Source organism: Tenebrio molitor, chromosome 6, assembly GCF_963966145.1.
Source record: "Tenebrio molitor chromosome 6, icTenMoli1.1, whole genome shotgun sequence".
In the NCBI taxonomy this organism is placed as follows: Eukaryota; Metazoa; Arthropoda; class Insecta; order Coleoptera; family Tenebrionidae; genus Tenebrio; species Tenebrio molitor.
In genome coordinates, this window is record NC_091051.1 from 6,203,117 (window position 1) to 6,230,687 (window position 27,571).

Here is a 27,571-nt window from a genome sequence, read left to right on the forward strand (position 1 = left end):
CACATTTTGAAGTTTGGTGGACATCTTACGCCGGGTCGAAGCCGACACACGTCAATAGTTCTATGTTACTCTAATCGTACGATTTAGAATGAGATGCTAGAGCGACAATCTTAATAGCGAACGTAGCAAAAGCAACGAACTTGTTTGACATGTGTTGAAAGGAGATAACTACATACACGTAGTTCGTGTTATAAACTGATACAACTGCATATAGTTTGGAAACAAACTATAGATGTCTTTACCTTAAAATGTCTAGACTCTAGATAGAAAGAATGCTGAATTGCTGAAATCGTGTTTCATTTTGAACTCAGATAGAACAGGTTGCGACAGGTTATACGTATAAACGTAGGAGTAGATAAAGTACGTACTACAAAAATATTTTGTTAAAAGATCAATGGTCACAATGTACTGACCATTTGATTAAACTTAGAGAAAACTCTACCATATATTTATAAACAAACAATTAGATACATGTTATTTAACATTTATTTGTTTAGCTGCCATCGTACTATCAATTTTTTTGCAATTTGTAAATATCGTCATCTTCTTGAGACTCTGACTCTGAGCTGGATGAACTGTCACTTTGGTCGGAAGAATCGCTTTCGTCGGAGGAATCACTGTCGTTATTGCCATTGAATGACCAATCACATACACTCTTTTGCACGTTAAAATTGAGTCCCGCGGGGCAGGTCAGCAAGTAAGGGGATCCATTGGAACACACCCAGAATTTAGTGACGTCGCTGTCGGGAAAATAAAGGGTTAGGGTCCCATCTCTAGCTGGACAAAGTGGCTGTAGACCTAATTACTAATAAATTTTTAACTCCAACAAAAATATTACATGTAAATACCTGCGTGAATTTGAACGATGGCCACTACGAGGACCGCTGCGGGAATGAAATACTTCATTGTTTTGGCGTGATCGAAAGCAAGAGGATACAAAATATACTAATTAATTGCAAGTTTGGGCTCATGTTTTATATTAAATTGTAACATAATGTCTGGCAAGTTAATCCTCGTTGATTGAACGAATTGATGAGTTTTGATTTGCTGTGTCAGATCAAGAGTGACACGTTTATCGAAAATCTTCATTTAGAGGAGTTATTAGTTTATTTACATAGAATTGCATCTGCATGAAATCTTTCCATCTGAAACACTATTGGATACAATTTTAACAGAACGAAACTTTATAACTTTTTTATTGTATTGTATTGATAATTTAAAACTTATTATTAAACTAATGAAAACAATACTTTGTGCATAATTTTATCCGAAATCTAAAACGTCAAATGATTGTGCTGATTTTTAATCAGAAATTTCTGGCGCCTGTTTCACTGCACAACAAATTGAGCGAAGGTTTATCTATTTATATTTTTTTTAGAAAGATGTACGTACGATATGTGACTGTCGAACCCTATTTAAAAACCATTTGTCACTTTTATGATACGTTAGACGTCAATCAGCGTAAGCTGATCTTTTTCAAATTTGTCAGTGTGGAATAAGTACTCTCGTTAGAAAGAGTAAACATTTACAGTTGGTTGCGAAAAAAACGGGAAAGGAACATTTTCCTAATGTAAATTTGGTTTTGTCCATTTGTCAATTAATTGTGTAGTTGACAATACCTATCAAATAAATAAATAATTTTTTTCTACTTCCTTCTCTAAAGTGTCACATTTTGCACTGACAAATAGTGTATAAAACGTCACTTTAAAAACGATTGTTCATTAGTCACAACTTGGTGTTCATTCGGGCGTTTTCGGGATATTAAACACGCTCGAAGTTTCTTTAAACACGGCTTGAATTTTTTGGACATATTTAGCTCTAGATCAAGTTGGTATTTTGACATTTATCAGTTTCGCATCCGGCGTGAAAGAAAACGTGATTGCGGTGGAATAATTCGTTGTATTTTTTAAATATGGACCTGAAGCCACCAACAGTTTGTATCCTGAGAAATATATATATTCCTATTTGGTATGTTCATTTAGTTTGTATGTTTAAATCAACGTTTAATAAAAAAGTTGCTTGTTTCGTTTGTGTGTTCCATTTGTTAATTTGGTCGTAGAAAAAGTATAGTATTCAACTCGTTTATAAACTTCTCTAGACACTTGTTTATTAAACACTCGCTCCGCTACGCTTCGCTCGTGCCTAACATAAAACGCGTGTCTAAAGTGCCGTTTATAAATCTTGTTGCATAATATACTAAGTATTAAAAATATCTTTGAATTTTGACCATAATTATAACCTATATCTCGAAAGAAGGTTTCACACTATGAAAAAATTGTAAAAATGTGTCAATTTTATTCTGACAATTCCCGTTTTTTTTTTTGTAACCAACTGTGTAATCAACGCCGTGAGAAAAATTGTGGCCGAGGCCGCTTGCGGTCGAGACAGGGCAATCTCGAGGATGTTATAACACCAAGATCCCGAATTGAATTACTGCGTTGAAGTATTGTACCGTTGATGTTATCATTGAACAAGAGAGGTTCAGTTTTCTTGGTGAAACTAACCACCTGGCATTGTTCAAAATGAATTTATAAGACTTGACATTCACCTCAAGAACAGCTTGGAACAGAGAAGCATTGTTGCGTAATTTACAAAATTTGATCAATTTACAGGAGTAATTCGTCCCAAAAAGTGATTTATTTTTATTTACGATTACAACCTATTCTTGGCTTTAAAGTGAATAACTGTTTAAAATTGTAGTTAGACAGATTATTAGAAATCATATCTTTTATTTTGTTGGAACCATTGGAGTTATCGCACGTGATTATCACGCTTCCATCACGACCATCCCTAACCTTACTTATTTTTATATTAGATTTGACCGGATCGATATTAACCAATAGAACTTTTTTAGTTACAGAAACAGACTGATGAGTATCAATTTTGGGTTTGAGAATCACAGGGGATTTATTAGATACAATTTCAGCATAAGATGGCTTGACAGCACTATTCAAAGAATCGGACTGCTGCTCTGTTTTTTGCTGTTCCTTATCAAGACAGATAAGTTTTTCTACCCTTTGTCTTGCACCTACTCATCGATTCCATAATTCGATCCATCTTCGAGGATCCCTCAAACACCAGACATTCGTCACCTAAAATTTTTGAGTGTGCTTATAAATTTAAACGAATCATCCTCTAATTCCAAACACTCTATGTGCTGCTTGATACCGCATAAAAAACATCTAATACATTTATCAAAGTTCTTCAGTGCTATATTGCACACATCGCACGCCGGCATCCTTTGAAAGATCACAAAGTCTATCAGAAGAACCAAAGGCAAACAAACAATCGCTAAATGAAATCACAATAGATTAAAAAACTCAAGAGAGCACAGCGTGAACACAACCTCGCACCTCGCCAGTCGACAACCGACTCAATAAACTAACAACAAAGCTTTCATTCATAAAAATCTAACGGGTTTACATAAAGAAAACTTATTACTTTTTATACAACAGTAATTGCCAATTAAGTTCAGTAATCTGTCACATATGACTAAATGCTATATGTGCAGTGCATTTTTTTATTTACCATTATGAAATCATATCAATAAAATTTAATATCTTTTTGTATATTGTCTTTGAATGCTTTCCCAGGAAGTAGTCGACATGGCTGAAACCAGTAAGATGTAATTTTCCAAAAACTTTAGCACTGTAGGGTAAACGGTCAAATAATAAATCGGCATCCTGGAAGTTAAAAAAAAAATGTCTTATCATATCTGAAAAATGAATCTCACCTTCGCTGTTGCCAAGGTGTCATTTACGCTAGAAACCAAATAAACAGGGACCGTCACATTTTCAACAGGGTAGAGAGGAGGGACTTCAGAATGATATATTTTCAAATTATTTCTTCTTCCATAATCAAACATTTGAAATTTTGTTTTGGTTTCAGTTAACTGAAAATAATGTACGACGATCTTCCAGGAAAAGTTTTTGAAATAAATTGCATAGTCAAAATTGATTAGCGCCTGAAAGAAAATAAGAGTATACAGATTTTCGTTCCAAGTGAGAATAGTTAATACAGGATCCATTTCTTCTGGAGTCCACCCAAAAAGAAAGGAGAAGATATAATTCGTAGCCGGTAATATGAATGGGAAAAGTCTAAATAAAACTCTTATAAGTGGGAGCAAGAACGGAAGAAATGGTAGGACACTACCAAGTTTAAACATGCGAAGTAGATCCTACAATATAGTTTGTTATATAGTAAGTAAGTATAAAAAAAAGTGTAAAATCAAACCTGAGCAAATGGTAGGGACAGTATAAGATTCGCAACCAGAAATTCAGGGCTTGAATTATGTTGAAAGTAGCAAGGCATTGCCATGAAAATGAACAATTTGACTGAATTTTTGGCATGTTGATTCTTGACCGCAGCATAAATCAAACCACTGGTTGAACCCTGCGAATGTCCAATAAATATTATGTTTGAACTTTTTGTTACACGTTTCATCAAGTCGATTTCACTTGGAATATCGAACACACCAACTTCGTGGAAACTAGAATGCACATCGATAAGGTAGTCAACAAACCATGAAATTTTTATACCTAAAATCCCAATAATCTAAATATGAAATGGAACTGTTGGTATGGTCTTCAGAAAATAAGGTACCTCTCTGATTATTCAGCCAAACATCGTAGCCAGCTTTCCATAAGAGAAGACCTGCACATTTTGATAATTTAGTGTGACCTAAATTTTGCAATTAAAAGTTTTTTGAGAAGCAAGATCTAGCGTTATCAGTAGTCATCTTGGCCTTCCATATTTTAACTTTAATAAACTGACAAATAAGAAGATCATACTTAAGATAAAATGGCTACAAGAATTTTTTGGTAAAACTAATCTTTAGCTATTTTTAAATTTTAGTTAGGATGTAAACAAAAACAAAAATTCGATCGATTGAACCTAACAAGAATGATCTACTTTATATTTTTATTTTAAATGTTAATACAAACATGAAAAAAAAGATTTTGTTAAAAGACAATTGGCCACAATCAGTAGATTGTGTAGTACTAATTTTAGTCAAATGACAAAAAACGAAATGAAGAAGCATTCTAAACATTTACCCAAAGAGTTATTGCCTTGACTCATATACATTCTGGAGTTCACTGTAACGGGGTGTTGAAGAAGGATCACACCTTTTGGATTCTCTCTAGGTATTCTAAACATTGTCAAGATATATCCATCTTCAGTTGTTATTTTGTATGCTTCACATTTGCCAGCGTATTTTGTAATTAAATCTGGCTAAAAATATAATCATTCTAGCGAATGTATAAGGATCACAAAAACCAAATAATGGTTTACCATCACGAATTTATAGACTTACTGTTTCAAGAAACATATCAGAATTATAAAAGCAATTTTCATTAAATTTTGCATCGAAATAATTTGCAAAATTTTTGCATGCGTTGTTACCAAGAGTCATGCGTTTAACGACAGAGTTGGCCGAGATGCTTATAAAAACTGTTGAGCACAACACAATTTTTACAATCATTGTGGACTATTCCACGATCAGCTAAGAAATGAATTGTAGACCTCCACTGGGTTGCTCAGAGGCGTTTAAAACTGCATTTGAAAAATGGAGGTCAAATATAAGTTATCTATCGGGTGTTTTTTTAAATTTATAAAGAAACATAACGAGCAAGCTCAAATGCACCATAGAAACAGTATATAAGATATTAGTGTTACAAAAAGATATTATTCATAAGCACTGAAATCTCTGGGGTTTATGCATTAGTTAGTTTATGATATTAGTTAATATGCATATTAACTAAAATCTCTGGGTATTGTGCATAAAACCAGATTTCGCATATTAGCGGTAACATATAACATGTGTTCAATTGAAAAATTCATCAAATTGGCTTTGATTTTTGTCGCTATCTACGTCTAACCAACTTAATTTACGATGTTGTTGTCTCTTAAAAAATAGAATCATAGCCAACTTGATGAACAATTCAATTGAACACAAGATATTTCCATAGAAAGATGTTTGACAGAAATAATTTTAATAATGTGGAAGAGTCAAATAATGAGTGAAGTTGAAAATAACCCAGCAAAATCGAAATAATTGCCAAAACCACCCAAGAAAATAATAAAGTAATATTTAGAGGGTGAAAAAAAAACTCTGAACGTTTAACATTTTGTTTTAAAAGCTAACAACTGAAATAGATTATTTTTTTATTATTTGATAAGAAGACCTTCGAAGTTACAACTATGCAACAAAAGAAATGGCATTCATAGACTACAAAAAAGCCTATGATTCAGTACCACATTCATGGTTAATTAAAATTCTTAAAATTTATAAAATTAATTTGGATTTGATTAACTTTTTATCTCATGTTATGACATTTTGGAGAACTACTTTAAATTTATCAATAAACAATACTAAATTAAAATCCGAGCCTATTCAAATTAAACGGGGGATTTATCAAGGAGATTCTTTAAGTCCTTTATGGTTTTGTCTAGCCATTAATCCTTTGACAAATCTATTAAATAGCACTGGATATGGTTTCAATATTAGACTTAATAATACCACACTATCCAAATTAAATCACCTTCTCTATATGGATGACATAAAACTTTATGCATCAAAAAAGAATCACATTTTATCTTTACTAACAATAACTGAAAATTTCTCAAATGATATTGGGATGAGTTTTGGTATTGATAAGTGTAAAATGCAATCAATGTGTCGCGGTCATTACGAACATTTAGAATATATAACTCAAGAAGGAGAAATCATTAAAAATTTAAATAAAGGAGAATTTTATAAATATTTAGGTATTAATCAATCAAATCATATTCAACATTCAATTATAAAAGAAAATTTAGAAAAGCAATTTTATTTAAGAATTAAATCTATTTTAAAATCAAAATTAAACGGTAATAATTTAATTAAAGCAGTTAATACATATGCTGTTCCATTACTGACCTATTCTTTCGGTGTTATAAAATGGTCCAAAACTAATTTACAGAACATAAACATTAAAACTCGAGTTCTTTTTACCAAATTTAGTAAACACCATCCTAAATCTGCTATTGAAAGATTTAATTTACCACGCGAAAACGGTGGTAGGGGTTTTTCAAATCTAGAAATACTGCTAAAAAATCAAATTGCTTCACTAAAAAATTATTTCCTCAATAGAGCTCGTGATAACACCTTTTTCAATGCTTTGGTTTCAGCCGATAAAGGCTACACACCTTTAAATTTAAGTGATAATATAATTTCAGACATTGTTAAGCCAAATATACCTGACACAATAGCAAATATAAAACAGAAGTCTTTACATGGGAGATACTTTAAAGAACTGGAACAACCAGAAGTTAATATTCAGGCATCTCATGCATGGCTTAAGAAATCAAATATTCACCCAGAGACGGAGGGTTTTATATTTGCAATTCAAGATCGTGTTATAAATACAAGAAATTATAAAAAACACATATGCGGTTTACAATCGATAATTGATAAATGTAGGATTTGCGGAACTGAAGGGGAAACAATTGAACACATTATTTCTTCTTGCACCGTTTTGGCTCAAAGCGAATATAAAAAACGACACGATATATTCGCTAAAATTATACACATGAATTTAGCTGTTAAATTCAATTTATTAAAGAATACACAACCACATTATAGTTATACACCAGAAAGTTGTTTGGAAAATGACAGTTACAAGTTATATTTTGATAGAACAATTTTAACTGACATTCATATTAAGCATAACAGACCAGACATTATTATTTTAAATAAACAACAAAAGCAAGCATATCTTTTAGATATAGCTGTTCCAAATTCACATAATATAACACAGACATATAACACAAAAATTAATAAATATTTAGAGCTGTCCGTTGCTATGAGAAATCTTTGGTGTTTAGAAAAAATTTCGATTTTACCACTTGTAATTTCAGCAACGGGAATAGTACCGCAATCTCTTTTTAAAAATTTAAAAATTCTGGATTTAGATAACACATTGGTAGTTGAAATTCAAAAAGGTATATTATTATACTCATGTCACATCGTGAGGAAGTTCCTTAACATTGACACAGAACATAATACACAACAAAGTCAAAATGCGGAGGCAAGACGCCGGTAATTATGTTGATAAGCACTGCACTATTACTTGATAGTAATATCCGTAATAGTGTATGTACTCCGGCAAAATTGCCGTGCCGCCGGGTGGAGGTGGGATAGTTAAAATGATAATTACACACAGGGGATATTCACGTGTAATAATGGGCCTAACAACGTCCCGACGCAACCAAATAATAGTAATTATACACCAAGGTAAATAAGTTTTTATTTGTTCAGTTCAGCATAAAATAAATATAATACTTTCGAATCGTTGGTTTGTTCCAATGAATTGGGACCAATGAGAAAAAGAAAAACCATTTGCAAACCCCATCAGGCCCAGATAGCGTCCGTTCTGGTGACATAATGTTCAAGTTTTATCGTCACTCCCAAAATAATTTTACTTATAAGAGGTTTTGAATTCATGAACCGTCAATAGTACAAATTACTTAGGAATTAGGAAAGGAAAAATTTCCATTGTTAGAAAAATATATGAAAACTAGTTCGAAGCTTTTTTATTTTTTTCTCCTGTTATACATGTTACATTGTACAGTGTCTGTGTATTTATCAATGTGGAAGGTTATCAATAAAATGTAACAGCTTTTCATATAATATTGTATAGGCATGCTTTCCCATATGATAGTCAACATGGTTTAAACCTGTTACATACAATTTTCCATAAACTTTAGTGCTGTTGGGTAAACGGCTAAATAACAAATCAGCATCCTGGACATTAAAAATAATTTACTATTATAAAAATTGAATCATTTAATTTCACCTTTAATGATATAATCGAATCGTTCGCACTAGAAACCAAATAAACAGGAACCGTGACATTTTCGATAGGGTAGAGAGGAGGTACTTCAGAATGATAGATCTTCAGGTTTTTCCTTTTTCCATAATCAAACATTTGATATCTCGTCTTGGCTTGAACTAGCTGTAAATAGTGAACAAATATCTTCCAGGAGTAGTTTTTCACATAAATTGCGCTATCAAAATTGAGAAGAGTCTAAAATAAAATTAGTATATGCAGACGTTTTACAAATAGGAATAGTTAATACAGGATCCAGTTCCTTTGGAGTCCATCCACAAGTAAACGAGAACATGTAGTTTATAAAAATTAGCAAAAACGGGAAGATTCTAAGTAAAATTCTAGAAAACGGGACCAAAAACGGTAAAATTGGTAAGGCACTACCCAACTTTATGTTGCGAAGAAGATTCTAAAATGTAGTTTGGTAGTAAGTACAAAACGAGGGAGTAAAAACAAACTTGAACAAACGGTAAGAAAAGAATGAAGCGTCCAAATTGCACCAAAGCATTTGAATTGTGTTCAAAATAGCAAGGCAATGCCATCAAGATGAAGATTTTGACTGAAGCTTCGGCATCTCGATTTTTGAGCGCAGCGTAAATCAAACCGCTATTTGAACCCATGGAATGTCCAATAAATATTATCTTTGAGTTGTTTGTTTTATTTTTTATCAACTCGATTTGACTCGCAATATCGAACACACCTATTTCGTGGAAACTGAAATTCAGATTGATAACACAATAAACAAGCTATTTATTGTTATGTACCCAAAATCCCAATAATCTAAGTATGAAATGGAGCTGTTGGTATGGTCTTCAGAAAACAAGGTACCTCTTTGATTGGACAACCAAACGTCATAACCAGCTCTCCATAATAGAAAACCTGCAAGTTTTGATGATTTAGCACTTTCATCAGATTGTTTGACTATACATTTTAATTTTAATAAATTGACATTTCGGAAACCTGAGCTAAAATGGCGTCAAAACTTTAACACAATTAAGATGCTGTTTTTAAATTTAACATGAATGTAAGTAATAAATAACTGGATGGATTGAAGGGGAGAAAGTGTTTTCTGCTTTATACTGACGTAGAAAATTTTCTAAGAGAGACAAAATGAAGTAAATCGAGTAGAATAAAAGGATTGCTTTGACAATGCAATATTCAACTAACACGAAGAAAGTATCACAAGCACATTCTCATTTGACTAGCAAAATACAAATCACAACGAAGGCGAACACAAAACATAATTGAGGTTATTACTATCCCTCTACACCTTATTGTACATTGTATAATTGTAAGTTCTGTTTTGGGGACAAATCTGTCAAACCATTAAATAGCAATAGTGAATGTGATTGAACTAACTGTTAAATATATAAAACATATTTGAATGTCTTTGCGGTTAAAGATTGTGTCAATCATATAAAACAAAAAGTCCTATAAAGTAATTGTGCCAACGTTAATTTTTATAGAGTGGACGCATAATAATGATCTCAACTTTACTTGCCCAAAGAGCTGTTGCCTCGACTCACAAAGATCCTAGAGTCAACTGTAACGGGGTGTTGGAGAAGGATTACACCTTTAGGGTTTTCTCTAGGTATTCTAAACATTGTCAAGATGTAACCATCTGCAGTCGTTACTTTGTGGCTTTCATATTTGCCAACATATTTTTCAATTAAATCTGGCTAAAAGAAAAGTGTTGTTCTTGTGCTTGTAAAAGTATGCATTCATATTTCCATATTTATTAAGTTAAAAATAAACAATAGTTTAATACCATTGATTAGGAAACTTACTGATTCTAAAAACATATCCGGATTATAAAAGCAATTTTTATCAATGTTCGCATCAAAATAATTGATAAAATTTGTACATGCATTGTTTCCAGGATAGATTCGATTGGTGACAGATTTGCCCAAGATATTTACAAATATCATTAACAACAACACAAATTTTATAGTCATTGTAAGAGACTCCACGTCAAACTAAATAATCAGTAAGTACAGTGTTCTATTTAACAATTCATGATAAAAAAGTAGGTTAATAACTTCAAATAGTTATTTGTATCACAAGGCTAGAAAATGCCATTTTGCAAGTGCAAGCACTCTTTGTGAAGCAGAGGCGTCAGCCGGGGCGCCACAAGTGCGAGCACTTGGAAAACATTTTCTAGCCGCGTAATACACAAAACTTTTTCGGTCGGCAATTTATTTAAAGCAAAATGTAATAATTTTTGTTAAAATATTACCGGATAGGGAATTTATTTATCTTGTGGGAACATTTAAATGATCCAACTAGAGTGGTATACCGGGACATTTTTTTAACACTGAACATAGTCCATACTAATTCCCTATGTTCAATTTTAAAAAACACAGGTCAATGAATTGTGAGTTGCTATGCAACCAATTATACACGATCTACAAAAATGGTCGAAATTTTGCAATAATGTTAAAATTTGTTCCAATTGATGAAATTGGTCTATCATGTGTTGTATTGGAAATGTTACGCACATTTCTAATGATCTTATTAGCATGAAATAAGTGCATTATGTGTACTTTTTTCGTCAAACAACTTGACCATTTTATTAAACTATCAAGTACTTATTTTCGTTACCTTGGTTACGTAATTACATACATGCATTGACCTGTGCTTTTTAAAACTGAACATAGGGAATAAGTATGGGCTATGTTCAGTATTAAAAAAATGTCCCGGTATAAGAGAAACTAGGCTCGATCCTGGTTCCTAGGGGAGTTTTTGAGAGTTAAATTTGAGTTGGCAGCCTGGTTGCCACAGACTTTGTGAAGTAAATGCAAGGAAATTTAAATAGGTAGTTAACATAATATTTACATTTACATACTCTAGAGACTTTTTGTTAATGAGCAGTTTTATTTAAACGCAGATAATAACAATTTTGACAATAACAGTGCAGCTAATTAACCACCGAACAAACGCCCCTAGGAACCAAGATGGAGCCAACTCTATTTAATATAACGGGTGACTATTAAAATTTTCACTTAGGGTTGGCTATGGATCATTCTTTGTTTTCCGTTGCACCTTAGACACTGACAAGTTTGACATTTCAAAACTATGATTCAATTGTACATACTGACTGACATTTGTCGTTCGTTCTTATGTGTGTCTAAAGTAACAGAAAAAATAAAAACTCGTTCAAAGCCAACTCCAAGTGAAAATTTTAATAGTCACCCGTTACTAACTAACAAAGGAACTCGCCAGTCGAAAACTTTTTACATATCCATACCCAGAACGAATGTTTTGAAGTTTTTACCTTTACACCAAATGTGCACTTATTATAATGAGTCACAAGACAATGATATTTTCAGGTGATTGCTGAACGCTGTAAAGTTTCCTGCCACGTAATAATAATAATAATAATAAATATTTAGAGCTCTCCGTTGCTATGAGAAATCTTTGGAGTTTAAAAAAAATTTCTATTTTACCACTTATAATTTCAGCAACGGGAATAGTCCCGCAATCTCTTTTTAAAAATTTAAAAATTTTGGACTTAGAGAACACATTGGTAGTTGAAATTCAAAACATTGACACAGAACATAATACACCACAAAGTCAAAATGCGGAGGCGAGACGCCGGTAATTATGTTGATAAGCACTGCACTATTACTTGATAGTAATATCCGTAATAGTGTATGTACTCCGGCAAAATTGCCGTGCCGCCGGGTGGCGGAGGGATAGTATAACAATAACTTTAGATCCAAAGCGGCTGTCACGAAAAAAGTTAACCAATTCCTCAAATGTTCAAAACCGTTGTCGTCCTTTCTGTTATTCTTAACCCATCGCTTGATAGTCTTGATACCCCCTCGGCCTCTACTGCTAGACAATGTACAGCTTGGGATAAAAGATACAAATTTGCCCGACATTAATATTTCACACTTTAAAAATTGTACAAAAATTCCACATGACATTGACATTTTGTGCTGCCAACCTAAAATCTTTGGTTAAAAATTCCTGTTTCGATTTTCTTGCCTAGGCAGGGAAATGCTACAATTTTCCAGATTATTTAGACGAATGGAAAATCAGTTTTTCTAGATGGAGGCCGAAAAACGTCATTTATTACTGCCATGTTTTTCCAAGGTCAAGAGTCTAAGTTCTCCTCCTTTTAGATTCTGTTTAAATCTTATAATATTCTGCTACTGTGTCTGTTAATGGCTTTATCGAAGATGAAACATGTTGGATAACATGTTGAAAAAATTCAACTCCTTTGGAAAAGTTCACATTTACGTAATTATGTATTATAATAGTCATTTTGAAGAAGTTGAAGAACACCTTTTAGTGTCTTCGACTCTCCTAAATAAAAATAATCGTATACCTTCTGGCTAAGGCGAAGTTTTAGAAGTTTTCAGGTCGCGCAAGCGCCTCTAACATGATCTAACGACTCTCCTGATAGTTTGACACGCACATTAAAAATTATTTGGGTAACAGAAGAAGTGTTTGTAATGAATAGCCAGTAGTCAAGCTGTTGGTTTGTAGGTAGAATGTCGTTGCTTCACACAACTACCGTACCGTAATGATAAAAAATGATAAATAAATAAGGCCTCGATGCCTGTCCCCTTTTTATAATATTAATAAGAATTAAATAATTGTTATTATCATAGCAATATGTTAATAAAAATAAAATATGAATAAATGCTACATGTGCAGTGCATCTTTTTATTTACCATTATGAGATCATATCAATAAAATTTAATAACTTTTTGTATATTGTCTTTGAATGCTTTCCCAGGAAGTAGTCGATATGATTGAAACCAGCAAGATATAATTTTCCATAAACTCTAGCACTGTAGGGTAAACGGTCAAATAATAAATCGGCATCCTGGAAATTAAAAAAAAATAGTGCTATAATATCTGAAAAAATGAATCTCACCTTTGCTGTTGTCAACGAGTCATCCACGCTGGAAACCAAATAAACAGGGACCGTGACATTTTCAACAGGATAGAGAGGAGGGACTTCAGAATTATACATTTTTAAATTATTTCTTCTTCCATAATCAAACATTTGAAATTTTGTTTTGGTTTTAGCTAACTGTAAATAATGTATAATGATCTTCCAGGAATAGTTTTTAAAATAAATTCCACAGTCAAAATTGAGTAGCGCCTGAAAGAAAATAAATATATACAGATTTTCATTCCTAGGAAGAATAGTTAATACCGGATTCATTTCTTCTGGAGTCCACCCAAAAACAAAGGAGGAAAAAAAATCTATAGCAGTTAATATGAATGGGAAAAGTCTAAATAAAATTCTTGTAAGTGGGAGCAAGAACGGAAGAAATGGTAGGACACTACCAAGTCTAAAAATGCGAAGTAGATCCTACAATATTGATTGTTAGTAGGTAAGTATAAAGAATAGAGTAAAATCAAACGTTGGCAAATGGTAGAGACAGTATAAGATTTGTAGTCTGAAATCCACCGCTCGAAGCATGTTGAAAGTAGCAAGGCAAAGCCATGAAGATGAACAATTTCACTGAATTTTGGGCATGGTGATTTTTGAGTGCGGCATAAATCAAGCCGCTAGTTGAACCCTCGGAATGCCCAATAAATGTTATCTTTGGACTATTTGTTTTACTTTTTATCAAGTCGATTTGACGTGGAATATCGAACACACCAACTTCGTGGAAACTAGAATTCACATTGATAACGTAGTCAACAAACCATGTAATGTAATTTTTTTACCTAAAATCCCAGTAATCTAAATATGAAATGGAACTGTTGGTATGGTCTTCAGAAAATAAGGTACCTCTCTGATTGTTCAGCCAAACATCGTAACCAGCTTTCCATAAGAGAAGACCTGCACATTTTGATAATATAGAGTGCCCTGAATTTTGCAATTGAAAGTTTTTTGAGAAGCAAGATCTAGTATTATCAGTAGTCAATTTCGTCTTCCACATTTTAAATTTCGTAAACTTACAAATAAGAAAATTATTACTTAAGATAAAATGGCTACAAGGATTCTTTGGTAAAACTATTTTTAAATTTCAGTTAGGATGTATGTATAGAAAAAATAAGTCTATTGATTGAACCTAACAAGCATTATCTATCTTGTTTTTATTAATTTTCTATAAAATGCAAACATAAATGAAGAATGCACTACAAAAAGATTTCATTAAAATATCAATGGCCACAATCTACAAGCCATTTTATTAAAATTAGAGGAAAATATAAATGGCAAGAAACGAAAAGTAGACCTAAACACTTACCCAAAGAGTTATAGCCTTGACTCATATATATTCTGGAGTTCACTGTCAAGGGATGTTGGAGAAGAATGACACCTTTTGGATTCTCTCTAGGAATTCTAAACATTGTCAAGATATATCCATCTTCAGTTGTTACTTTGTATGCTTCACATTTGCCTGTGTATTTTGTAATTAAGTCTGGCTAAAAATTTAATGATTCTGGTGTATGTGTAAAGATTTAAAAAAAATGGTAATTGTTCACTTTAACTACTTCTGGAATTTTCGCGTTTTTTCTGGCTAGACACCCACAGGGCGTCCTCCTAGATCGTTTCAAACTATTCAAACCTTGTACAAATGCCTTTTTTTCTCTCTTGTTGTATTTTAAGGTCGCGTCAAGGTCGCGCCAATGTGTTAGTATAACTAAAGGGTAAGGAAAAAATTCATTTGCACAAGGTTTGAATGGCGGGAAACGATCTAGGAGGACGCCCTGAGGCTGTCTAGCCAGAAAAAACGCGAAAATTCCAGAAGTAGTTAAAGTGAACAATTACAAAAAAAAATGAACAAAGTGAAATATTGGTTTATCAACACGAATTTACCGACTTACTGTTTCCAGAAACATATCAGGATTATAAAAGCAGTTTTCATTAAAATTTGGATTAAGATAATTTGCAAAATTGTTACATGCGTTTTTGCCAAGACTCATTCGTTTAACGGCAGATTGGGCCGAGATGCTTATAAAAACTGTTGAGCACAACACAATTTTTACAATCATTGTGGACTACTACACACTCCTCAATCAGCTAAAAAATGAATTGTAGACCTCCAGTGGGTTGCAAAGGAGTGATTAAAATTATAATTGAAAAATGAAGGTCAAAATATAAATTACCTACAATTAAAGATGTTAAAATAAGCTTGTGGCCTGAGCAAGTTATTTAGATCGTCTTCCTTGCGCTATGTGGTGTCTTAATCAATCTTAAAATTTCTACGCTCTAGGTAAAATGTTTCTTGATGAAATCGGGTTTCGTCTTCGACTCATATAGAACAGTTGTGGAAACAATAATTCTTGATGATCAAATCAATTAGTTTTTTTTAGTCGACTTTTCGCCTCTTTATTGTTTCAGCTCCATCAAGACCACAGCTATTGTCACAAAAATTAATAACGAGCTACATGCAGCATGATTTTAAATTAGTTTTTATGATATTAGTTATGGTTCTGATGAAACAATAAAGAAGCGAAACGTCGATTTTAAATATTACATTGATTCAATCCAATAACTTAATAAATCACGCTACTACAAAAAATAGACAATGTCATTACTCATTATAAATGATTATGGTCGAAGCAAGCCATGCCCATGTTATGAAATTTTTGCCGTTCTATACAAACATAACTCTAATGTGGCGTGAACTGTCAATAGTGTGTCAATTGTGTGAACGGTGTGTATTCACTTATTCACATAATTTTGATCATTTTCATATGGAGCGGCAACCATAAATTTTACATTCAGTTTTCACGCCAATTTGGACTAGAATCATTTATAATGACCCTGTATAAATGTGCAGTGTTACAAAATTTGTTAAAAAAGAAGAAACTGTTCTAATATCGATAATTATCTGAGCCATAATTTGTAGCGAATTGTTAATTATGTACCAAGGTTGATAATAAATAATATTTGTTATGCAGAGTATGTGTAAATGTAATTGATACTTTTTAAATCGATACTATAAATAACTGTCTGTAATAAAAGTCAGTAAAGTTTTAGTCATACTCCTTAAAACATCGATATCAATGTGTCTCGAATAATTAAAGATAAAAAAATATATTGACATCTTAATTTAGGTATTTTTATTTTATATCTTACAATAGGTGCTGCATAAATATGTTACTTTTAATTTTGCTTTTAATTGTAAAAATATTTATGGTGAATGGACAAAAAGGTAAGAAACACCCACTAATCTGTTTCTATTGTTAATAGAAATTTATTTAGTTATAGAATGTCCTAAGCAGGAAGCCGAGTATCCCGTTTTTATTGCAGACAAGAACTGTGAAAAATTTTGGGAATGCTCTCAAGGTATACCTCATTTATTTCGATGTACTGCGGGACTACATTTTAATCCCAAACAAAATATTTGCGATTGGAGTGAGAATGCCGGATGTAATGAAAATAGTGACAATGAGGAAAATAGTGACAGTGAGGAAAGTAGTGACAGTGGGGATAACAGCAATAGTTCATCAAGTTCGAGCTCTTCAGAATCCCTGGAAGATTGAAAACAAAATTATCATTTTTAATTAGTAGCAACAATAAGAAACAGTTACACAAACATATAGTACAGTTATTGGTTACTCGCGAATTTATGAAACTTTTCTCTATAACATTTTGTAAAATTCGTAAAAGTATTCCAAGATTTTTTGCCCCACAATTTTTACCAAACGAGTCGTTTTGTGTGATTAAATAGTTTCTATTTTTTGTAACCATGAGAATCTAAATTTTGATTACTTATTTTTTTCTATAACAATGGAACTTTTTAACAAAGCTCTGTTTCTATCACAACAGAAAATTTCCGCCCTTACCCATAGGCGGGTATACACTTTGATGGTTAATTTATTCCAAATTTTAAATCAATTTGTATTGCTCCTTCGTAAAAATGTTATAGAGAAAAGTTCCATGATTTGGCGCGTTCTTCCACTGGTTAAAATTAACACACGTATTTCAGAAACACCCTGTATTAATACATGAAGGAAAACTTTTGTACCCCTTTTTAAGCAAATTGTGCGCACGGAGGGTTGTGAGATTTGGCATAGTTAAAGTTTATGTGGAGAAGGAGTGCAGAAAGATAAAATTTATGTATAATATACAGGGCGTCCCCAAAAAAAGAGACAAATCCATAGCTCCCTTATTTATCGGAGGATTTTAATTATCTATCCACCAAATTAAATGGTTGTGAATAAGCCATAAAATGGCGTACTAAATTCACGTAAAACCCAAAACACTTCAAGGTTAAGCTGTCAAAATATTTTTTTCAAATACGGACACATACTTTTTTTTTACTAATTCTGATAGAGATTTTTATTCTGAAAACAACAGTATATGACATGTGTAACCTCATATAAGAAAAAAAAAATTAAAAAAATATTAATACATTTTGAAACAAATGACGAGCACCAAGCGAATATAACGGCGAATATAACGGCCAAGGGCATTTAGCAAACAATGAAATTTTATTTTAAGTTCAATGGACAACATTTTATTTTTTTAACCGCCCAGTTTTTTTGTTTCAATAAAAAATGTAGGTATAAAAAATACGAAACGTGTTCTTTATTTCATTTTTCATTTTTTGTATTAATTTTTTATTTCAATTTTATATAATTTGAAAAAGATAGGCAAATTAACTGTATAGCCTTGACGAAACCTGGCCAATATAGCAACAAAAAACTTAACGAAATGTCAAAAAACGCGTTATTGTTTTTTAAATATGGCATAGCCAAACTATACTTCATTTTTCCTATCGGTCGTATTTTTCAAATAACTCGAAAATTAGTGCATAATGACGTATTGGTAAACGCTGGCAGCTGACGTAATAGAACAAAATTCAAAAAAATTATATGCGATAATTATAGAGGTATACTCTTTGATAAAAAAAAACCTCAGTAACATTCAAACTTAAAAATTTAATGAAAACGGTCGAATTTCGACCGCTGGGCGACCTCTAGTTAACAATAATCTTCATAACCGTATTAATAAAGAATTCCTCCACGTCGTCAAAGGCTTTAGACAATAAGGTTCCTTGATAAGTTTTCAATAAGTACATCTGGTTCTTTGTCATTAGGAAGCGTATCAATAAAATCTAATAACTTGTTGTATAATGTGACTGCTCTCTTTCCTGCGAAATAATCAGCGTGGTTAAGACCAATAAGGTCCAATTTTCCGTAAACTTTGGCACTGTCGGGTAAACGGTCAAATAGCAAATCGGCATCCTGAAATTAAAAAATAACTTAGTATTACATAATTTGAGAAACTGAATCTCACTTTTAATGTTGTCATGGAGTCGTGCACGCTAGAAACCAAATAAACAGGAACGCTGACATTTTCAATAGGGTAGAGTGGAGGCACTTCAGAATGATATCTTTCCAAATTTTGTCTTTTTCCATAATCAAACATTTGAAATCTTGTTTTAGTTGAAATTAACTGTAAATAATGAGCAAGCATCTTCCAGGAATAGTTCTTGAAATAAATTTTAGGATCAAACTTGAGAAGCGACTAAAACAATACAAGTGTTTATAGATTTATTTAGAAATAGTAACGGTAAATACAGGCTCCGTTAGTTCTGGAGTCCATTCACTCAGTAATAGTTTTGAAAGCGGGACCACAAACGTTAAAAATGGTAAGACGCTGCCCATCTGGAAGGTACGAATGAGATTCTAAAACGTAGATTCTTAGTAAGTATAAGTCATAGTATGTGTCTATTCAAACTTCAACAAGTGGTGGAAATACTATAAAAGGTAGAAACCTAAGCACTTCGTTATGTTCAAAATAGCAAGGCAATGCCATCAAGATGAATAGCTTGATTGAATTCTTGGCATGTTGATTCTTGAGTGCAGCATAAATCAAGCCGCTGCTTGAACCCTGCGAATGTCCAATAAATATTATGTTTGAACTTTTTGTTACACGTTTCATCAAATCGATTTGACTAGGAATGTCGTACACAGCAACTTCGTGGAAACTAAAATTCACATTGATAACGTAGTCAACAAACCATGTAATGTATTTTTTGTACCTAAAATTCCAGTAATCAAAGTTTGAAATGGAGCTGTTGGTGTGGTCTTCAGAAAATAAGGTACCTCTCTGATTATTCAACCAAACATCGTAGCCAGCCTTCCATAAGAGAAAAGCTGCACATTTTGATAATTTAGTCTGACGTAAGCCTCAGGGCGTCCTCCTAGATCGTTTCCCACCATTCAAACCTTGTGCAAATGCCTTTTTTTTCTCTCTTGTTGTGTTTCAAGGTCGCATCAAGGTCGCGCCAATGTCTTAGTATAACTAAAGGGTAAGGAAAATTCATTTGCACAAGGTTTGAGTGGTGGAAAACGATGTAGGAGGACGCCCTGAGGCTGTCTAGCCAGAAAAAACGCGAAAATTCCAGAAGTACTTAAAGTGAACAATAACCGGCAATTCTATGTAAATGTGTCTTGATAAACAATCGTTATCAGTACTCTGTTTGGCCTTTTACATTTTAATTCTAATAAACTGACAAAATAGTATATTATGCAAAAAGCACAAAATGATGCACCAATAAACATATTTCGATGTTGTCGTAGGAAAAGAAAATTATTACTTAACATGAAATGGCCACAAGCTTTTTTGCGTTCTAAGCAATACTTCACTTTACTTTGTAATTTTTATTCCATAAGGATTTTTGAAAGCCACAAAAATGACTAAACAAAAATGAAGAGCATATTCCTTTGACCAAAGTTAAAGGAAAATATAAATACTAAGAGACAAGATACTTACCCAAAGAGTTATTGCTTTGGGTCATATAAATTCTGGAGTTCACTGTCAAAGGGTGTTGGAGAAGAATTACACCTTTAGGATTTTCTCTGGGTATTCTGAACATTGTCAAAAGGTATCCATCTTTAGTTGTTATTTTATGGGTTTCACAGTTGCCCGCATATTTTGTAATTAATTCCGGCTAAAAATAACACGTCAATAAGATAAATAAGAGTTTAACATGATGTATTTGTAGACTTACTGTTTCTAATGACATATCCGAATTATAAAAGAAGCGCATGTAAGATTCTATATCTAAATGATTCATAAAATATTCAAGTAGAGTGTTACCAGGATAGATTCGTTGTGTGCTAGATTTGCTTAAGATATTTACAAAAATTGTTGACCACAGCATAATTCTTAAAATCATTGTGGATTTTTTGATGTCCACGTTAAACTAAAAAACGGATACTAAAAGTCCAGTTTGTTGCGAATAACTATTATCATTGCAGTTAAAAATTGAAGGTTAAAGAGTAACTTACGTGCAATTTTAGGTATTAGAATAAATGAATAAACATAAGGCTGGGGTAAAGTCCTGCCTAGAGTGCTAAGTTGTTTTTTAATCTTAAAATTTGTATCCTCGAAATAAAATAGTTATGTATTTGTATATCAAGGCCGCGAAATCGTTCTTAAAGGTACCGAGAGAAAAATTGTCGCAAGGCAGGAAAATCTCGAGGATGTTAAAGGATTTCGCGGCCAAGACGGACACAACATTTTTGTGCAACCGAAAATTTGTAAGTACAAAATTAACAAGTAAAATTTACTTCACTGTCAATAAATATAAAGTCGGCTTACATGTCTGCGTATCGCATAGAAATGACACAAATAAAAACAATTTTATAAATAATCGTAAAAATGTCGGAAGAAAATTAGGACGTTTTAGTTTTATGTACTCCTCCAGAGTTAAAAAATATTATAAATTGTGCGGTGTCTAATTTGACACCTGAAAAATCGAAACGACACTATGAAAAATAAAAAAAAACAGAATGTGTCGTAAAGACGCACGATAGAAGTGAAATTTTTGTATTACAGGGAAACATTGTAATTATTCATCAATCACTTTTAAATAGCATATTCACAACAAAATTGTATATTTTAATGAAGAAGATAAATTATAAACAACGATAACACTAAACAATATCGAAATGCGTAACTCATTGTTCATTTTTAAGCCTCCAAATCAAAGAGAGGACATTATCGATAAATGCCGTGAGTGTGACAAAGACAGAGACACAGCTCCCACTCGATCCAATAGTGTTTACCCCCACCACTTTTCGTCACACAAAAAGGTTGCCGATCAGAATTTCAAGACCCTCCCATAAAAAGTTTCACTTCAAAAAAAAGTTCAAGTTAACGGAGCACGTATTCAATGTTGAAGCTCATGTTGAATTGCATGATGTAACGAAGTTTCTGATGTTGGTATTGACACGGTATTGACACGAGACCAGATCATTTTCTTTTTAGAAAAATCTAGTGATAAATTATTTATTGTGGAAAGTAAATGTTAAGTTCTGCTATGATAAGTTGTATCACCTACCCCTTTTTAGGTCATTTTAATCATGGGAATATCATGGACCATGTGAAGAGACGAATTAACCAAGATATCTATTGATGACATTCAGGATGAAAATTCTGCACTTATAGTGACCGTTTCTGACACAAACACTGCCATAAAGCGAACTTTTACTCTCTCCAATCCAGATTTTGTAAGATAATATGGTAAATATGAACGAACTGCCGTCGTTAAGAGCAACTGTTTTAGGTATGCGAAATGCTCGTTTCGCGAACTTGTTTTTTACGAAAATCGTTTAATTTTCGTTTTTTATTCAACCGAAAAAGATTTATATACATATTTGTAAATTTTCCAAATTAAATAAAATACAGCTTAAAGTCAGTTTTTGACACATTGTCTTCTTCGTTGTGAAATGTCTCCTCATTCAACATCTTCCTTGAAGGAATGGCTACATGATGCAACAGGTTTCAGAGCTAAACGATGTGTTTGTAGACCTTATTTACCGATATTTAAATATAATATTTTTGTAGACCAATGTAAATACCTTATTTACCCGATATTTTATTTAATAAAATAAAAATACGCTAGTGAATCATTTTTCATGTATCCATAATGAAAAAAATGATCCAATAAAATTAAGGTTTTTTTTAGAATATGCAACACAAAATACACCTCTGTCGGAAACGAAAGGTGATATTCCAACATTACTGTTTTGGTTCCGTTTCACTTTAGGTTTTCTTAATAATTACGCATCACAACTCAATATTTTTTTTATCCAAAAAGTAACAGTAGTGAGTAGATGTGTGATCAAGAGTACGAAAAAAAGAGGACTTGAAGGAAAAAGTGGTGAAATGTAACAAGAAAACTTTACTAAAGAAGAGCACTCGATTGCAAATTGAAAAGAACCAAAGGTCTCTCGTAACGTCACAAAGACGACTGAAATGTGCTAAAACTAAACAGTACAGCGAGATTACTTGGAAGCTTTCAGTTTACGCAAGTACCTAATTAGAAGAATCCAAAAGAAACGAAGAATAGTGAAATTACATAAGGAGAATTTAAAAGATGTAAAAATGCTCAGTGAACTTGAAATTAAGTTGTCAGAGATGCAGTAGAAGAAAGATGGAAAAACAAATGAAAGAGAAAAGTGAAAAGATTAAAAGTGGGACTCGAACTAGAATGAAATTGAAAGAAGGACATCGTGTACATCACTATTTATCACAGTATTAAATACTGTTGACTATTTTATTGAATTTAACAAATAAAACTTCTAATTAATTCAATATAATTTAATTAAAAAAACAAAAATTTTGCCCTCATACCATTTGTTCTTATAAATGTTTCAAGTTCTACGGTAAAATTTTACTAATGAAGTGTAATAATTTTTCATAAATAATGGGTGCATGTTTTCCTATGAAATAATCATTATGATTTAAACCAGTCACTGTTAATTTTCCATAAATTCTTGTACTTTCTGGTAATCGTTCGAATAATAAATCTGCATCCTGTGTACGCAGTAATTAGTTAGTACAGTCTGAAATTTCGAAAAAATCTCACCTTCGATGTCGTGAGCGAATCATTTACGCTAGATATCAAATAAACAGGAACTGATGATATATTCTCGATAGGATAAGCAGGAGGCTCTTCCGAACGGTAGATTTTTAAATTATTTGTTTTACCATAATCAAACATTTGAAATCTTGATCCACTCTTCATCAACTGTAAATAATGAAGCAATATTTTCCAAGAGAAATTTTTTATGTTAATTGCGAAATCAAAATTCATAAGAGCCTAAAATAGAAGAATTAATTTAGATTTTATTTTATAATAATAAACTATAGTACTGGCTCTACTTCTTCCGGTGTCCATCCTGCTCCAAGTAACAAAATAAAATTGACAATCAATAGTAAAATTGGAAATGTTCTAAATAATATTCTAGAAATGTTTACTATTACAGGTAGTAACGGTATGACAGCACCCAATTTTAATTCGTCAACAAATTTCTACAATATATTTTGTCAATAATAAAAATGATTCTTTTGTAATATTCACACTTGAAGAGAAGAAGGAAAACCTTTTAAGTGTGCCAACTGGGCTACAAGACTTGTACTGTACTCAAAATAGCAAGGCATTGCCATAAATATAAACGCTTTAATTGAAGTCTTCACTTGTTGAGATTTTAAGGATGCGTAAATCAAACCACTAGTTGAACCCATTGAGTGCCCCACGTATATAATTTGGGAATCTTTAGTTTTCTTTTTAATTAAATCTATTTGCCTCGGAATATCGAACAAACCCATTTCATGAAAACTAAAATAAATCATGACATTATGGTTCGTAATAATTCCTTAAATTACGTAGGTACCTAAAATTCCAGTATTCGAGAGAAGAAATTGTTTTATTCACGTGTTGTTCGGAAAACAACGTACCCCTGTTATTGTTGAGCCAAATATCATAACCAGCTCTCCACAATTTAAACGCTGCAAAAATATTTTAAGATTGAATTAAGATTGAATTTCTCTATTTGAAACTGTGGAGAAAACGTTTTTAATCGAACTGTGACGAAATAATGTAGACTATTCAATTCACCTGTTATTTTTCAAATATTAACCAATAAAAGAGCAGACATGTACTTTCGTAGCCTAGCAACAGAAAATTCCAGCGAATATTCCACTCGTGAAAATATAACTGACTATTCCACTAGTGGTCGAGGTGAATATTTTAAACAAACCTTGATTATTATTTTTATTCAAAGAAATTATTACTTTCTTACGAAGTTAACTGAACAATGAAATCATGTGTAACGCAGATTTGCGAACTAGCTTTGAAAATTTTTATTTTAATCATTGATTTGGTTCATTGAATAGTCTGTTGAATACAACTCGTAGTCAAAGATAGTAGAATATTTTTCCGATGGTATCACTTATGGTCATTACGCTTTTGAACACCATTCGTGCTACGCACTCATGGTGTTCATAAAGCGAATGACCATTCGTGATACCACCACAAAAATATTCGACAATCTTTGACTACTCGTGGTATTATAACTGAAAATACAGTTTCAAAATTGTTACCTAAAGACTCGTTTCTTCGACTCACGTAAATTCTAGAATTAACACTTAGAGGATGTTGTAGTAGTATAGTTCCTTTGGGATTTTTCCTGGGAATTCTAAACATTGTCAGTATATAATTATCTTCTGTAGTAAATTTGTAAGTTTCAAATTCACCAGCATACTTTTTAATTAAATCTGGCTAAAACATGTGTATTTATTTTGTGTTAATCTTACCACGAAATATTTCTATGAACTCGGTACGAGGACAGATTAAAAAACTCACTGTTTCTAAAAACATATCTGGATTATAGAAACAATTCGGGCTAATGCTAGCCTTAAAATAATCTTCGAAGTTGTTACAAGCATTATTGCCAAGTGGATTTCGTCTACCGATGCTTTGTTTCGAAATACTTAAAAAAATTATTGAACGTAAGAGGAATTTGAAAATCATCTTGAATTGAGCGTACAAAGTAAAGTCAAAGAACTAACGGAAAAGATGAGAACTTCTTGTAATATAACGTTCAGCTGTAATCAGTAAAGCAAAGTAGGCAATTATTTGATATTTCTTAAAATACATTTTAATAATAAGTGAACAGAGGAAATGGTGATTTACTGTTTATTAAATAATTGGCATAATCACAAGATCTGCTGATGCAGGCTGCTGTATTGGATTAAAAACAGGTATTTTTCTTGTGGATAATAAAATAATGTTTGTTCTAAAACGTTCAAAACATCTTAAAGTTACGTTAATAAAATTGTTCGAATTTATCTAGAGCCAGTTTATAGAAAGAGAATTAAATATTTAATTCGAATTAAATTTTAATGCGCGATTAACCCATGAATCCGAAACTTGGTTCAATCTGATCACGTGTTCAGTTAATCTCGCATTTAATTACGATTAACTTAATTTCGTTTGTATCAACTGGTCGCTAGTGTTTTGTTTCTCTGTGAAGAAAAATAAATCATTACTAAATATGAAAAAAATTATATTTGACAGGCTACACATTACAAAATATAAATGCATAAGGGCCAGTTTATAGAAAGAGAATTAAATATTTAATTCGAATTAAATTTTAATCTGCGATTAACCCATGAATCCGAAACTTCGATTGGTTCAATCTGATCACGTGTTCAGTTAATCTCGCATTTGATTACGATTAACTTAATTTCGTTTCTCTAAACTCGCCCTAAGTGTTTCTTATAATCTTATAATGCCATAATTTATCATGATATAATCGAAACCTCCAAATGACTGCACTTGGAATGTCATTCTTCTTGACCTCATAACATATTTTGGTATTTGTGGTATTTTTTTATATGTGTATATTAAAGTGTCATTGTAATGTGGAGATGTGATAAGTCACGTATATAACCAAATATTTTTTATAAATATTTTTTGACCTAGCAATTGCGACAGTGCTTTGCAATTTCAACAATTTGTAATATTTAACTAAAAATTAGTACTGCACATTAATACCGGGGTGTCAAATAATGATCTTGGTCAAAGATGGTCATGGATTGGAAAACGTCCGTCTCAACTTATTTAGTGTGACGATTTCTTCGGTACGAACGATTAGTCTACCACCAGCTTTTTTTTATGTTACAGAGCCAGTTTCGCAAAACACATCAACACAATTTGTAAGGCATGTACAAAAATCCTTCGGCATTAATGCAAAGTGTGGAAAGTGCTCTCGAAAATTGATTTTGACATTCAAAAAAGGAATTGACATAAAGCTTCGACAATTATTTGAAAATCCATGACCACCTTTGACCAAGATAATTTTTGATATCCCGGTATAATAAATTTTTATTTAATACAACCGTATTATAACCAACGCGGTCTCAAGTTAAATGAAGATCGCCTTGGTATAACTCAAAACATTTTTGCAGATATGTACATAATATTAAAAATATTCGTACATTATGATATGAGTTATCACGTTACGACACACGGAATAGATACTAAATAGTTATTTTTATATTAAGTGCGCGAAGAGAGTGTTTTTTGTGCATGAAAAGGTCTTTTACGCCGAGACGAAGGTCGAGGCAGTATAAGCCTTTGAATGCACAAAAACATCTTCGCGCACGAAATATAAACAATATTTTTTCTATAATTGATTCAAAAAATTGAAATTAAAAATTCAAATTTTTGAAGGAACTCTGAAGTTTCAATGCAGTGACCATGTTGCTAGGTAACTAATAAAAAACAGTGCGTGAAATGAAAAACAGAAATAGTCGTATGCGTGAAATTGCATTTCACACACTGTTTTGTATGGTTTCTATGGTTTCGATCTTACTAACAATGCAAAAAAAAAACACGTCAGAAAATGACCCACTTTAGGCACAGATAACTATGCGTGAATTTCAATTTTTTGAATCAATTATTGAAAAATAAATT

The 27,571-nt window shown here is 32.2% G+C and overlaps 5 protein-coding genes and 1 long non-coding RNA gene across 9 annotated transcripts; 1 reads left to right on the forward strand and 5 right to left on the reverse strand.

Annotated features, from left to right (window-relative positions):
* Window positions 1-432: 432 nt before the first annotated feature.
* LOC138132671 (lipase member J-like) lies at window positions 433-5,609 on the reverse strand. Of its 2 annotated transcripts, none has more exons than XM_069050271.1 (8): window positions 5,315-5,609; window positions 5,055-5,232; window positions 4,539-4,653; window positions 4,234-4,489; window positions 4,019-4,177; window positions 3,734-3,964; window positions 849-3,648; window positions 433-798 (listed from the first exon to the last, which is right to left on the reverse strand). In XM_069050271.1, exons 1-7 carry the CDS (start codon window positions 5,480-5,482, stop codon window positions 3,643-3,645), a joined length of 1,113 nt encoding a protein of 370 aa, XP_068906372.1. In that variant the 5' UTR covers window positions 5,483-5,609; the 3' UTR covers window positions 433-798; window positions 849-3,642. The 2 variants fall into 2 exon arrangements, with proteins under 2 accessions (XP_068906372.1, XP_068906371.1); XM_069050270.1 differs by having other exon boundaries at window positions 849-3,683; window positions 5,315-5,607.
* A 2,950-nt stretch (window positions 5,610-8,559) lies between these two features.
* Window positions 8,560-11,180, reverse strand: LOC138132668 (lysosomal acid lipase/cholesteryl ester hydrolase-like). Of its 2 annotated transcripts, XM_069050268.1 has the most exons (7): window positions 10,658-11,035; window positions 10,372-10,549; window positions 9,635-9,749; window positions 9,329-9,584; window positions 9,121-9,279; window positions 8,838-9,068; window positions 8,560-8,785 (listed from the first exon to the last, which is right to left on the reverse strand). In XM_069050268.1, exons 1-7 carry the CDS (start codon window positions 10,823-10,825, stop codon window positions 8,627-8,629), a joined length of 1,266 nt encoding a protein of 421 aa, XP_068906369.1. In that variant the 5' UTR covers window positions 10,826-11,035; the 3' UTR covers window positions 8,560-8,626. The 2 variants fall into 2 exon arrangements, 1 of the variants encoding a protein (XP_068906369.1); XR_011160146.1 differs by lacking the exons at window positions 10,372-10,549; window positions 10,658-11,035 and adding an exon at window positions 11,107-11,180.
* Window positions 11,181-13,525: 2,345 nt separating this feature from the next.
* On the reverse strand, window positions 13,526-16,790 carry LOC138132673 (tear acid lipase-like protein). Its single transcript, XM_069050275.1, has 7 exons — window positions 15,669-16,790; window positions 15,089-15,266; window positions 14,565-14,679; window positions 14,255-14,510; window positions 14,044-14,202; window positions 13,759-13,989; window positions 13,526-13,707 (listed from the first exon to the last, which is right to left on the reverse strand). Exons 1-7 carry the CDS (start codon window positions 15,834-15,836, stop codon window positions 13,555-13,557), a joined length of 1,260 nt encoding a protein of 419 aa, XP_068906376.1. The 5' UTR covers window positions 15,837-16,790; the 3' UTR covers window positions 13,526-13,554.
* A 798-nt stretch (window positions 16,791-17,588) lies between these two features.
* Window positions 17,589-21,100, reverse strand: LOC138132674 (lipase 1-like). The gene is made up of 7 exons (XM_069050276.1): window positions 20,813-21,100; window positions 20,575-20,752; window positions 19,841-19,955; window positions 19,537-19,786; window positions 19,377-19,484; window positions 19,093-19,323; window positions 17,589-19,040 (listed from the first exon to the last, which is right to left on the reverse strand). The coding sequence occupies exons 1-7, from the start codon at window positions 20,978-20,980 to the stop codon at window positions 18,834-18,836; spliced, it is 1,257 nt and encodes a 418-aa protein (XP_068906377.1). The 5' UTR covers window positions 20,981-21,100; the 3' UTR covers window positions 17,589-18,833.
* Window positions 21,101-21,104: 4 nt separating this feature from the next.
* LOC138132692 (uncharacterized) lies at window positions 21,105-22,514 on the forward strand. 2 transcript variants are annotated; one of them, XR_011160158.1, is made up of 3 exons: window positions 21,105-22,107; window positions 22,158-22,316; window positions 22,373-22,514. It is a non-coding gene; the product is annotated as an uncharacterized lncRNA (long non-coding RNA). The 2 variants fall into 2 exon arrangements; XR_011160157.1 differs by having other exon boundaries at window positions 21,105-22,316.
* A 738-nt stretch (window positions 22,515-23,252) lies between these two features.
* On the reverse strand, window positions 23,253-27,483 carry LOC138132669 (tear acid lipase-like protein). The gene is made up of 7 exons (XM_069050269.1): window positions 25,457-27,483; window positions 25,195-25,372; window positions 24,486-24,600; window positions 24,175-24,430; window positions 23,965-24,123; window positions 23,678-23,911; window positions 23,253-23,625 (listed from the first exon to the last, which is right to left on the reverse strand). The coding sequence occupies exons 1-7, from the start codon at window positions 25,622-25,624 to the stop codon at window positions 23,470-23,472; spliced, it is 1,266 nt and encodes a 421-aa protein (XP_068906370.1). The 5' UTR covers window positions 25,625-27,483; the 3' UTR covers window positions 23,253-23,469.
* Window positions 27,484-27,571: the final 88 nt, after the last annotated feature.

Coding starts and splice junctions, on each gene's coding strand:
- LOC138132671 (XM_069050270.1), bottom strand. CDS start 5,482: ATGATTGTAAAAATTGTGTTGTGCTCAACAGTTTTTATAAGCATCTCG. Junction 4,178..4,233: donor TGTCCCTACCATTTGCTCAG/GTTTGATTTTAC, acceptor ACTATATTGTAG/GATCTACTTCGCATGTTTAA. Junction 3,684..3,733: donor ACACCTTGGCAACAGCGAAG/GTGAGATTCATT, acceptor TTTAACTTCCAG/GATGCCGATTTATTATTTGA.
- LOC138132668 (XM_069050268.1), bottom strand. CDS start 10,825: ATGACTATAAAATTTGTGTTGTTGTTAATGATATTTGTAAATATCTTG. Junction 10,550..10,657: donor CGGATATGTTTTTAGAATCA/GTAAGTTTCCTA, acceptor CTTTTCTTTTAG/CCAGATTTAATTGAAAAATA. Junction 9,585..9,634: donor TTAGATTATTGGGATTTTGG/GTACATAACAAT, acceptor TCTGAATTTCAG/TTTCCACGAAATAGGTGTGT.
- LOC138132673 (XM_069050275.1), bottom strand. CDS start 15,836: ATGATTGTAAAAATTGTGTTGTGCTCAACAGTTTTTATAAGCATCTCG. Junction 14,680..15,088: donor TCAAGGCTATAACTCTTTGG/GTAAGTGTTTAG, acceptor CAAAATGTGCAG/GTCTTCTCTTATGGAAAGCT. Junction 13,708..13,758: donor ACTCGTTGACAACAGCAAAG/GTGAGATTCATT, acceptor TTTAATTTCCAG/GATGCCGATTTATTATTTGA.
- LOC138132674 (XM_069050276.1), bottom strand. CDS start 20,980: ATGATTTTAAGAATTATGCTGTGGTCAACAATTTTTGTAAATATCTTA. Junction 20,753..20,812: donor CGGATATGTCATTAGAAACA/GTAAGTCTACAA, acceptor TGTTATTTTTAG/CCGGAATTAATTACAAAATA. Junction 19,787..19,840: donor TTTGATTACTGGAATTTTAG/GTACAAAAAATA, acceptor TGTGAATTTTAG/TTTCCACGAAGTTGCTGTGT.
- LOC138132669 (XM_069050269.1), bottom strand. CDS start 25,624: ATGATTTTCAAATTCCTCTTACGTTCAATAATTTTTTTAAGTATTTCG. Junction 24,124..24,174: donor GTTTTCCTTCTTCTCTTCAA/GTGTGAATATTA, acceptor AATATATTGTAG/AAATTTGTTGACGAATTAAA. Junction 23,626..23,677: donor ATTCGCTCACGACATCGAAG/GTGAGATTTTTT, acceptor CTGCGTACACAG/GATGCAGATTTATTATTCGA.